This window comes from Rhinoraja longicauda, chromosome 20 (assembly GCF_053455715.1).
Source record: "Rhinoraja longicauda isolate Sanriku21f chromosome 20, sRhiLon1.1, whole genome shotgun sequence".
Lineage (NCBI taxonomy): Eukaryota > Metazoa > Chordata > Chondrichthyes > Rajiformes > Arhynchobatidae > Rhinoraja > Rhinoraja longicauda.
Genome location: NC_135972.1, coordinates 17,973,629 through 17,987,097, shown reverse-complemented (window position 1 = coordinate 17,987,097; position 13,469 = coordinate 17,973,629). Strand labels below are relative to the sequence as shown.

The window sequence follows — 13,469 nt, the reverse complement described above, 5'->3', positions numbered from 1 at the left end:
TAGTCAACAGGAATTAGAAGAGCAAAAATGCCAGGATGCAAGCAGCTGCAAGACTAATAAGATTGTCATAGTTGTGGGATTTTTACATTCCCAATATAGACTGGCACTGTCATAGTGCCAAGGGCTTAGAGAGGGTGGAATTTGTCAAATGAGTTCAGGAATGTTTTCTCAGACAATATGTAGAGGGCCCTACTCAGGAGAGAAGACTTGATCTATCCTTAGGAAATTGGGAAGGACAAGTGACTGAAGTGTCCATGGGCGAACCTCTCGGAATCAGTTATCATTGAACTATTAGCTTTAAAATAGTTATGCATAAAGACAGGGTGAAGATAAAATCGGGCCGTGCGGGGCTAGGGAACGATAAGATTGGAGACTTGAGGGCAGAGAGCCAAAAGTAATGAAATCAGAAATGGTGCATGATATTAAGGTCTGGTGCTCGTCTGTGGGGTCCATGGTCCAAGGATAAGTAGGAGGAGGTGTCTGAGTTGTCGCCTGGCGGTAGAGCTCAGCGCGCCAGACTACCACGGCACCTCCCTTGTCAGCAGGTTTGATTAACAAGTCGGGGTTTCTGCAGAGTGAGCAGAGGGCTGTTCATGGGGAGGGGGGGGGGGGAGGTTAAAGTAAGGGGAGTGGAAAAGTTGAGGCAGTTGATGTCCTGCCAGCGATGGAAATTAAAAGGTCTAAAGAAGGTAGAGGGCCATCCGGGGGTCCAAGAGGAGGAGGTCCGGAAGAGACGGGAGAAGGGGTCATCATGGGTGGTGAGGACTCCTTCCCATAAAAAAAAGCACAGAGGCGACAGAAGAAGAGCTCTACGTCGTGGCGGACCTGGAACTCGTTGAAGTGGGGGCAGAGTGGAACAAAGGCGAGGCCTCTGCTGAGAACGGACTGTTCCGTAACAGAAAGGGGGAGGTCAGAGCGGATGGTGAACACACAGCAAGGGTGGGGGTTGGGGTCGGAGGAAGGCAGGTGAGCAGATGGAGGCTGAGGCGATGTCTGGGGCAGGGGGGGGGGGGGTTCAGAGAGGAGGGGGGCATGAGGACTATTGTATGGGTGGGAAGAAGCTGAGGCCACCTGGTTAAAAGGGGAAGGGAAAGAACCAGTGGAACCTCCACTGAGGTTCCCTGTAGGACAGCAAGTCAGTGGATATTTTTAAGACCCAGCAGAGTCAGACCACGTGGTGTTGGAGTCTGCATGCTGGGATCGTGTATTCGTGGAAAAGGCCGTCATGACTGATGGCTATAAGTTAGGGTATCGAGTACAGAAGTTGGGATGTTATGTTACCGTTGATAAGGCTGCATTTGGAATGTTGAGTTGAATTTTGGTCACCCTGCTATAGGAAGGGCGTTTTAAGCTGGAAAGAGTACAGAGAAGATTTACGAAGATGTTACCAGGATACGAGGGCCTGAGCTATAGGCGGAGATTGGGCAGTCTAGGACTTTATTCCTTTGGAGTACAGGAGGTTGAGGGTGATGTTGTAGAGGTATATAATATCATGAGGGGAATAGATAGGGTAAAAGCACTGTGACTTTTACCCAGATTAGGAGAATCAAGAACCAGGGGACATTGGTTTAAGTTGAGAGGGAAAACATTTAATAGGAACCCGAGGGACAACGTTTTCCACACAGTGGGTGGTGGGTCTATGCAATATGGTCAGATGGGCATTGGGCAGAAAGGCCTCTTTCCATGCTATATCACTCTATGGCTTTCTTAACAGTGCCACCTATCCCTGTGAGGATGTTCAGCTGCACTTTGTTAAGCTGACAGAGTAAAAGTATTTGTGCTCACAAGTATAAAACACATTCAGACTGTGGAATATAATGGGCCACTTTTGCTCATTTCTGCTTTAAACTTGGCAGTTAGTCAGAGCCCTTCGGTGTTGTTGTTCATCTGCCACAATTTTTAACCTGAACCTTTTTTTCGTTTGAGGTTTTGCTTTTGTGTTGAACAGCTGTGAATGACATGATGTCAGACAGTACATGTGAGGAACAATTAATTAGCTGGTGGGCAAGCTCTGTCAAGAATAGGTTTTTTGGTAATAGTAGAGGTAGATTAAGAAGTAGGTTAAAAAAAAGCCAGCTATTCAAAATCAGCAACGATGACAACATGAGTATAAGAGGTTGCATAAGGAATCCAAAGTAATTAAAAGGAAGGGTGCTTATTTGTCTGGTTGCAAAACGAAAACCAAAATAAAATGGGAAGGTTGGTAAGGTGCATTTTTATAAAATTAATGATGAAACCACAGAAGCATATCTACAGAAAAGAAACACATCTGGTGTGAATGTAACAGCATGCTTGCTTTGGGTGTAAGCTGCATTAAACAGATAGCTGAGTGTAAGCATGTGATTTTGCCTACCTATTGTAGTAAACAAGACAATTGTTTGCGCATGCATATGGCTGCCTGTGTACATTCCATATGCTTCATAATCAAGCAGCAAGCACTTAACAGAATTTAATCCATCATTGCATGGAGTTTTCATAGTGATATTGATATGGAGGTGTTGCTGTGCTGGTTCATGAAACAGACTGAAGCTGCAGATGTAGCAAGCAATGAAGATGGCAAGTGTTTTTTTGCAAGTATTAGTATAATTATCAGAGATAATTGTAGGAGGGTAGGGAAGACTGAGGGAGGTGGCTAGAAGTTTCAAGGTCCTGGGAAGGAATAAGTACCCAGAATCATGGGAATTACTTTCTTCTTTTGGGCAATTCTACACATTTCTTTTTACACAGAACATGGTGGGTTCCTGGAATGAACTGTGAGAAGTGTTGGTGGAGGCAGATATGTAATTGCTTCTTTGGGAAGAAACATTAAACAAGAGATAACTATCAAGCGAGACAGACCCCTACTCAGCTTGACCCTCAGGCAAGCATATGGTATGGTTAGCAGTGATTAGAACAAGAAATACTCAAACATTTAAATTCCTGTGGAAGCCATTTATGTGAAATGTGATCAGGGCAATGGACTAATCACTCATGCTCTGTCTTTGCTAAAATAAAGCCTGATCCACAATCATTGTTAACAAGTCTTTGAATGACTGATCATTGAACCAAATCCTTTAACATCCTGCTAAACATTGGTCTTTTCCTGAATTTGGCAATCTTGGACAGCTCCATCTTGGATGGATTCGGGAGAGAAAAAAAAATATTATAGTACCATATTTTTCACCAGAACCCTCCCAAAATGGAGCCAATCAACAGACTGGGGTCTGTGACTAGTGGTGTACCTCAGGGATCGGTGGTGGAGATCTAGAGATTCCCTATTGATGAAAGAATTTGTATAAAATGTTTCCCACAAAACAAAACTTATCCTGTAATATATGGTCACTGCCTTAAATTGTTTGACAAGTGAATAAGGGAAAATAGCACAGACCAAGTTTTATTTTGCATTGAATGCAAAGATTAACAGAAGATGTATTTTTTCATTTCAGCAACCCAGTCAATCTTTCACCTTATGGCCAGAGATGTATGGTGGACACCATTTGCTGGGATGTGACTAACAACAATCATATTGCAAAATACCGTGTCATTTTGGCAAAGGGGGGGGGGTTCATTCCAATAATTTAATCAGAAACTGCCAGATGAATAAACAACATGAACTTTCACATACCATTAAAATGCTTGAACTTACCAGAATCATTTAATCGATATCACAGTGCTTTGTTCCCTCCAGCATGTAAACAGAACAAATGATCTGGCCTTAATGACTCACTGGGAATTGAACTTATCTTGCTTGTTTCCTCATATATCTCCTGTTGTCACTGAATCAAGATTCATCTTTCTGAGAATGACCTATTATTCACTTCAACAGTAAAAACAGAATACCTTAGTTCTTTTCATTTTAATACGTCAAATACAAATAAAAGAAATTGCTATACAGAAATCGAAACTTGACATTCTCAATTATGATTCTAAGCTCCAGTGCAGATTGGTATAATTTCAAATTTATGGTCTTCTGCGTTACATTCAATTTCTCATATAATACAACAGAGATCATACCTTATGATACAGTTTACGGTACTACGATCAGTTTAGTTTAGTTCAGAGATACAGCGGGGAAACAGGCCCTTCGGCCCACCAAGTCGGCGCCAACCAGCGATCCCTGCACATTCACACTATCCTACATACACTAGGGACAATTTACAATTATACCAAGCCAATTAACCTACAAACCTGCACGTCTTTGGAGTGTGGGAGGAAACCGAAGATCTCAGAGAAATCCCACGCAGTCACGGGGAGAACGTACAAACTCCGTACAGACAGCACCCGTAATCAGGATCAAACCCGGGTCTGCTGGCACTGTAAGGCAGCAACTCTACTGCTGTGTGCCGTGCCGCCCTAAGCGGCCAATATTTTATCTGTTGATCATCTTTCTAATTGGTGTAGTCAACTGAAAAATTTAAACTGATTGGGAATAGTGTAGTTAGGAGTATTAATAAAATCACTTAAAGGAATGTTCTAGAATCTGAATTTACAGCACCATTGTTATTGTGGACATTTTGGACTTGTTTTAAATGGTGATTCTCCTCAGTATTATCTTGTGAATACTAACTGCCCTCATAAATCCTACCCAGGGACAATTCTTCATGTTCATTCCTAGATAACAGATGTAACAAGTGACTTAGTTTCCTGGCAAAATCTGATCTGACTCACCAGGCATCTGCCCACATTGGCTCACGAGTGTAAATAGACAGAAGCAATGGTGATTGGTTTTTCTGCTTTTCAATGTATAATCCCTCCTCTAATGTCTAGCCAACCACCAGATCATGAATCAATGTTATTTTTGCTATGTTCAGTTCACAACCAAATTGAAAAACATCTTACAAAATGAGCCATCAGGAGATTTTTTTTCCCTTCCTATTTTAACAGTTCAGAACACAACCACAGAAGCAGCACAAATTTGTTGGTTCCTACATGGTGAGCTCTAAATAAAGTATCTCAAATCATTTTGTTTCACCAAATGGGCTGGTAACAATCTTGCATAAACAGTAAGACCTAACTGTAGAACCCGAGCCTGGGATATTCTTTTAAGTTTATCCATTGGGAATATATTACATGGTTTACATACACCAAAAAATAATCCAATTGGTATTCAACCCATACTGATCTCTGAAATACACCCCAATTATGGATACCATTATGTAAGGAATAAATTCCTGAGGTCAGTATGGATATGTTTCTATGTTCACCATACATAATAAACATACTTTGCACTTCCATCATAAAGATTGTTTAAAGATATTCAAACAGTAATGAAATCAGTTTACACCAGCATAGGCTTGTGTTGCTAGATTCAAGAAATGAATGTTAATTAATTGATTATAGTTTGATACAAAAATGATTTTCAACAAAAGCAGAAGAATTAACAGGAGCCCAAGTCATAGAGTTATAACCTTCCTATATGCTCTCCAGGAGCAGAATCATACTGGGTGATGAATGTTCTGAGTTCTTCAATGCAACGTTCTCCTATTTCACGCAAATTTTCTCTGAGTGCAAATTGTGTTGTGTTTTCCAATGATGGGTCTTTGTCAATGAGCATTTGAACCACCATGCCAAATGTTTCACAGTCTTGTCTATAAACCTGAAAGTAAAAAAAGAGTAGCAACATAGATTTTATTACTTTAGTGTAACATAATTCAATAAGTTTTTGAATTACATTCACAATAAAAATTCTATGTGTAATTTTGTGCAGCACATTTGAATTAAAATACCCCGTATCTTGCAATGTAAATATTTATTCCAGGTAAGTCAGAAGCATATGAATGTTTCTTTAAGGTTGCAATGCCTCCTAAAATTCAAGTAATTGGTTAGTTAAAGAGAAACAGAGTTAACATTTCAGTTTGATGACCATTCATCAATCTGATCAGCTGCCTGTGCTTGCTCCCTACAGTATTCTTGCAGCAGCCTTTTACGTCTTTATGGTAATAATTGGCCGCAAGGCCTGGCTACTGCACACCCCATGAAGCTCACAGCTGTCAAAGACCCTTTGACTGTCCTTAAATCTCTTTAATAATCAGAGGAATAAAAAGGCAGCTGAAAAATATTTAAATAATTAAAAACATTAAAAAATAAATTTACCTAAAAACAAATCACTCAATATAAATTGAAAACAAAGTCAAGCAAAATAAACAAACCAATTACCTGCACTTAGCTTTTTTTAAATCAAGATCAGTGATCCCATTCAAATTAAGTGCACCCAGCTCCCCAACTGAGTATATATGCATGTTTTGCCACTGGACTCGGTGGTGAATTCTGAGTTCTGTGGAGCAGTAAATCAGAGACACCAAAATCCAACCTCCAGTTTGTCAATAACTTTTAAGGACTGTCAATGAGAACTATAACTTAACAGTTCGCAACCCATTTTCAAAAACTAATTTTCCAGATCTTTGTACAGCATTTATTGACCATTCCTAACAGCCATAAAATATAAACTCAAGCCCTTCTGGTTAAGGTGCTCTCAGAGCTACAGGAAGTTACAGGATTTAGGCCCAGAAATAATCAAGGAATTGCAATATGTTGCTAAGTCAGGATGCTGTGCGACTTGAAGGAGAAACTGCAAGTGGGGGTGTCCTTGTCCTTTATTGAGCAGAGGCCATAGGTTTATGAGATGCTGTTGGAGCAGTGCGAGTCAGTTACTGAATTGCACTTTGATGTTGTTATCCACTGCAGTCACTGTGTGCCAGTGGAGGGAATGTTCAGGGTGCTTGGTGGGTGCTAATAAAGTGGGCTGCTTAGTGCAGGATGCCATAGAGCTGTTTTAGAGTTGTTGGCACAGCATTCATCCAGACAAATAAGGAACACTCTATCATACTCCTGATCTGTGTTTGAAGAAGGTAGAAAGGCCTTTGGATGCTCAGGTGGTGAGACACTTACCACAGGATACCAGGCAGACCTGCTTTTCTACCATGTTCCTGGTCCAGTTGAATTTCTGGTGACCTCCTAGAGATTGATGGTGGTGGGATTAAACAATGGGAATAACATTCGATGTTATGGCTAATTGGTGATGGTTATGGCCTGGTATTTGTGGTGCAATGCTTACTTGCCATTTATCAGACCACATTTGCATGCTTAGCTCTTGTTGAATGCAGGCATCAGTTGCATTATTTGCTGAGAAGCAGCAAATAGAATTGAGCCTCATGCACTCTTCTGAAAACATCTCCACTTCTGACATTTGATTGCAGGGATGCCATTAATGAAGCATTTGGAGATTGTCAAGCCTAGTATATTGCCCTGAAGAACTTCTGCATTGATGTCTGGGATGATAGATCACCCCCACTTCCTTTATACAAGTATGACTCAACCACCAATATGTTCTTGCCCTCTATTGTTGCCCTCCCTAGCTCATGGCACTGGGAGTAATCTGGAGATTACTACATTTCAGATCCTGATTTTTATCCTTTTACCTAACTCCCTAGACAATAGACAATAGACAATAGGTGCAGGAGTAGGCCATTCAGCCCTTCGAGCCAGCACCGCCATTCAATGCGATCATGGCTGATCACTCTCAATCAGTACCCCGTTCCTGCCTTCTCCCCATACCCCCTCACTCCGCTATCCTTAAGAGCTCTATCCAGCTCTCTCTTGAAAGCATCCAACGAACTGGCCTCCACTGCCTTCTGGGGCAGAGAATTCCACACCTTCACCACTCTCTGACTGAAAAAGTTCTTCCTCATCTCCGTTCTAAATGGCCTACCCCTTATTCTTAAACTGTGGCCCCTTGTTCTGGACTCCCCCAACATTGGGAACATGTTTCCTGCCTCTAATGTGTCCAATCCCCTAATTATCTTATATGTTTCAATAAGATCCCCCCTCATCCTTCTAAATTCCAGTGTATACAAGCCCAATCGCTCCAGCCTTTCAACATACGACAGTCCCGCCATTCCGGGAATTAACCTAGTGAACCTACGCTGCACGCCCTCCATAGCAAGAATATCCTTCCTCAAATTCGGAGACCAAAACTGCACACAGTACTCCAGGTGCGGTCTCACCAGGGCCCGGTACAACTGTAGAAGGACCTCTTTGCTCCTATACTCAACTCCTCTTGTTACGAAGGCCAACATTCCATTGGCTTTCTTCACTGCCTGCTGTACCTGCATGCTTCCTTTCATTGACTGATGCACTAGGACACCCAGATCTTGTTGAACTCCCCTCCTCCTAACTTGACACCATTCAGATAATAATCTGCCTTTCTATTCTTACTTCCAAAGTGAATAACCTCACACTTATCTACATTAAACTGCATCTGCCATGTATCCGCCCACTCACACAACCTGTCCAAGTCACCCTGCAGCCTTATTGCATCTTCCTCACAATTCACACTACCCCCCAGCTTAGTATCATCTGCAAATTTGCTAAAGGTACTTTTAATCCCTTCGTCTAAGTCATTAATGTATATCGTAAATAGCTGGGGTCCCAGCACCGAACCTTGCGGTACCCCACTGGTCACTGCCTCCCATTCCGAAAGGGACCCATTTATCCCCACTCTTTGCTTTCTGTCTGTCAACCAATTTTCTATCCATGTCAGTACCCTACCCCCAATACCATGTGCCCTAATTTTGCCCACTAATCTCCTATGTGGGACCTTGTCGAAGGCTTTCTGAAAGTCGAGGTACACCACATCCACTGACTCTCCCCTGTCAATTTTCCTAGTTACATCCTCAAAAAATTCCAGTAGATTTGTCAAGCATGATTTCCCCTTCGTAAATCCATGCTGACTCGGAATGATCCCATTACTGCTATCCAAATGCTCAGCAATTTCGTCTTTTATAATTGACTCCAGCATCTTCCCCACCACTGATGTCAGACTAACTGGTCTATAATTACCTGTTTTCTCTCTCCCTCCTTTCTTAAAAAGTGGGATAACATTTGCTATCCTCCAATCCACAGGAACTGATCCTGAATCTATAGAACATTGAAAAATGATCACCAATGCTTCCACTATTTCTAGAGCCACCTCCTTAAGTACCCTGGGATGCAGACCATCAGGCCCTGGGGATTTATCAGCCTTCAGTCCCATCAGTCTACCCAAAACCATTTCCTGCCTAATGTGGATTTCCTTCAGTTCCTTCATCACCCTAGGTTCTCCGGCCCCTAGAACATTTGGCAGATTGTGTGTATCTTCCTCAGTGAAGACAGATCCAAAGTAACGGTTTAACTCGTCTGCCATTTCTTTGTTCCCCATAATAAATTCCCCCGTTTCTGTCTTCAAGGGACCCACATTTGCCTTGACTATTTTTTTTCTCTTCACGTACCTAAAAAACTTTTGCTATCCTCCTTTATATTATTGGCTAGTTTACCCTCGTACCTCATCTTTTCTCCCCGTATTGCCTTTTTAGTTAACTTTTGTTGCTCTTTAAAAGAGTCCCAATCCTCTGTCTTCCCACTCTTCTTTGCTATGTTATACTTCCTCTCCTTAATTTTTATGCTGTCCCTAGATTCATTCTGGAGGACCTCAACCCTTTTCCTACCCACGTGATTTCTGTCAACGTGCACAATGACTTCTCGCTGTTGACCCCCCACCCTTGAGAATGTTCTACAACCGCTCAGGCACTTCCTGGACCTTGGCACCAGGGAGGCATTACACTATCCTAGAGTCCCACATGTAGCTACTGAATCCTGTCTGCCCCCATGACTTTTAAGTCACTCATCACGATGGCCCTCTCTGCTGTCTGACTTCACCCTTTCTTGCTGTGCCACAGACCTGACTGCTGCTGCTGTTCTCCTCTGAATGGTCACCCCCGCCAACAGTATCCAAAATAATATGCTTGTTTGAGGGGAATGGCCACAGCAGATTCTTGCACTCTCTACCTACAATCTTTACCCTTCCTGATAGTCACTCATCTATTTTCTGCCTGCTCCTCAGGTGTGACCACCCCACTGTAACTTTTATCTATGAAGCTCTCCGTCTCTGGGATCATCCCGAGATTAATCTAGCTGCAGCTCTAGTTCCCTCACGGAGTCAGTCAGGAGATGCTGCTGGATGCACCTCCCCCAAGTGTAGCCCTCAGCCACACTGGAAATGTCTGAGTTCCCACATCATGCAGGAAGAGAATACCAATACCCTAAATTGCAATCACAATTGCACTTAGACTGAATAAAAACGTCACATAATAAAATATATTCCCTTATCTTGCTGTCACCCTCAGCCTCCTCATCGCAACCCCTCGAGCCAAAGCCTCCATACTTATTCTCAAACACAGCATTTCATCTCAACACACAGCATCTCCCAAAATAGTCACTCCTCTAGTGCTTACCTTCTTTTTATACACAAGGAGCAATCCAAACAAAACACACAGGTTTCTGACCAATTCCGACACTTGCAAAAACGTACCTAGAGTTTACCCAGAGAAAGGTTCATCTCAGAGGATGGGGAAAAGTGGTTTCAAATATGAAATCCAAGTTACCCAGACTATCAAAAATAAATACATTTACTTAACTACTTTATGGAGTAAAATAAAAAACAAAGTTCAGAAATAACGTTGGCGCATTATAACCCAATATATGGAATATTATGAATCATGAAGCAACCAGTAAAATGTAATGCTTAGTTTCAGACCACACACGGTGCATGATTTTGAATCATAAATTGCTTCACTTCCAAACAGTACTCAACAGTGTTCCCTGATGAATAGTACTAGAATTATGTAGTTCTTGTCCAATGGTATTGCAAATAATAACTGTCCAATTTGTTTTGAAAACATGAGGTTTTCATTTCCTGAAAAATTAGTTTAAAAAAAAGGATTTAATTAGGATGCAATAAAAAATGTAGTTAACAAACACTGAAACACATTCATTCATAAAAAGCTTTGAAAGGCTTTAAAATTGAAAAAATATAAACTAAAGAATGGAAGAATGGTAATGCTCTTTCTAGGTTAACCTTTCCTTTCAAACTTGCCTTATGTAAAACATTATTGTGCCACATTGGAATTGTTGGCTACAGCACACAGAACAAATTATTTAACTACCTTGTTGTCTATATGGACTTCAGTAAGGCATTTGACAAGGTTCCACATGGAAGGTTGATTAAGAAGGTTAAATCGTTGGGTATTAATAGTGAGGTTGCAAGATGGATTCAACAATGGCTGAATGGGAGATACCAGAGGGTAACGGTTGACAATTGTATGTCAGGTTGGAGGCCAGTGTCTAGTGGAGTGCCCCAAGGATCTGTGTTGGGTCCACTGTTGTTTGTCATTTACATTAATGATCTGGATGATGGTGTGGCAAATTGGATTAGTAAATATGCAGATGATACTAAGATAGGTGGAGTAGTTGATAGTGAGGTAGATTTTCAAAGTCTACAGAGAGACTTGGGCCTTTTGGAAGGGTGGGCTGAAAGATGGCAGATGGAGTTTAATGCTGATAAGTGTGAGGTGCTGCATTTTGGTAGGACAAATCAAAATAGGACGTACAGGGTAAATGGTAGGGAATTGAGGAATGCAGTGGAACAGAGGGATCTGGGAATAACTGTGCATTGTTCCCTGAAGGTGGAATCTCATGTGGATAGGGTGGTGAAGAAGGCGTTTGGTATGCTTGCCTTTATAAATCAGAGCATAGAGTATAGAAGTTGGGATGTAATGTTGAAAATGTACAGGGCATTGGTGAGGCCGAATCTGGAGTATGGTGTGCAGTTCTGGTCGCCAAATTATAGGAAGGATGTCGACAAAATGGAGAGGGTACAGAGGAGATTTACTAGAATGTTGCCTGGGTTTCAGCACTTAGGCTACAGAGAGAGGTTGAACAGGTTGGGTCTTTATTCTTTGGAGCGTAGAAGGTTGAGGGGGGACTTGATAGAGGTTTTTAAAATTTTGAGAGGGGCGGACAGAGTTGACGTGGGTAGGCTTTTCCCTTTGAGAGTGGGGAAGATTCCAACAAGGGGACATAGCTTCAGAATTGAGGGACAAAGGTTTAGGGGTAACATGAGGGGGAACTTCTTTACTCAGAGGGTTGTGGCTGTATGGAATGGGCTTCCGGTGGAAGTGGTGGAGGCTGGCTCGATTTTATTATTTAAGAGTAAATTGGATAGGTATATGGATAGGAGGGGATTGGAGGGTTATGGTCTGAGTGCAGGTAGATGAGACTAGGTCAGGGAGAATGGTCGGCGTGGACTGGTAGGGCCGGACAGGCCTGTTTCCATGCTGTAGTTGTTATATGTTATATGTTATATGTTATATCTCCAGCTTTAATGTTCGTGTTGGTTAAATTATCTTGATAGCAATTAGTTAAAAAATACTTAGTCCATCACTTTTAAAAAAAGCTCTTTTCTTGGTAGTTATTCTGTTATTGCAAAACATAAATGTCTTATTAGTCATTGAACTGAATTTATTCTGGAATAAAATAACAGCCTCTTTGCTGTTATTTGTCAATCAAACCACATGTGCTTTAAACTAAATTAGCTATTTGTACTGTGGCCTACCAGAATCAACTAAAATATAATTAGAACAAACCTCACAGTTTATCTGCCAACATAGCTGGCAGTCTCTGCGGAAGTTATTTAAGACTTTCTTCCAGACACTGGAAAGCAATTATTTTTAAACCCGAATCAAAAGCACTGTCATTCTAAAAAAAATAAAATATTTACTTAATAGCCACGAGTACTTTTGGCTGCCTTTAAATGTTTCTAAAATAGTTCTGCCAGCATTTTGAATTCTTCCTAAACTTCTAAAATCCTGCAGCACATCATTTAACCACTTTCAGCTAAAAAAGCACAGGGTTAGCTTCCTTGCAATTAAAAATTATCTTGAAATCAAATATGTATAAAGAATACAGTATATAATAAAATGATACCACTTGTTTCATGTATGAAAAAATGATTTGCTCAAACATGAAATCACTTTGGGTTTAGAAACAGTAGCGCAAAAGTAGAGTTGCTGCCTTACAACACCAGAGCCCCTGGTTATATTTTGACTACGGGTGCTGTCTGTACGGAGTTTGTACGTTCTCCCTGTGACCATGTGGGTTTTCTCCGAGTGCACCGGTTTCCTCCCACACTCAAAGATATATGTTTGTAGGTTAATTGGTTTCGGTAAGTTGTAAAATTGTCCTAGGTTAGTGTACATGGTGATAGCTGGTCAGCACAGACACAGTGGGCCAAATGGCCTGTTTTCGCCTTGTATCTCTAAAGTAACAAATAAAGAATACTAAAAGATTGAAATAAATTTAGGAAGTGGCAGAGAACATTTATGTCATTGTATTTTTCTCCCTTTCTTTCAAATATACATTTTCCTAATTTGGACCTCCTGTGTGACATAAAATCACAATCTTAAGCTTTTACAGAACAATATTGATTAACTGTTAAGTTGGGCGGAGCAATGTCAGATGGAATTTAATTCCGGCAAGTGTGAGATGATACATTTAGCATTTTTATGGTATGAATGGGAGGGCCCCAGGGAGAATTGACCTACACCTAGATCCCTCTGAATCAAGTCTATGGATCTTGAGATATGACAGCACAGATAGATAGATGGTGTAGAAGACCC

The 13,469-nt window shown here is 41.3% G+C and overlaps 1 protein-coding gene across 1 annotated transcript in view; it reads right to left on the bottom strand.

Moving 5' to 3' along the window:
• Positions 1-3,707: 3,707 nt before the first annotated feature.
• The window catches only part of pphln1 (periphilin 1), an 83,902-nt gene continuing 74,140 nt past the window's right edge, over positions 3,708-13,469 (bottom strand). The window contains exon 12 of the mRNA XM_078417465.1: positions 3,708-5,575. Coding sequence (XP_078273591.1) covers positions 5,381-5,575 — 195 coding nt within the window. The 3' untranslated portion in view covers positions 3,708-5,380. The remainder of the gene's footprint in view (positions 5,576-13,469) is intronic.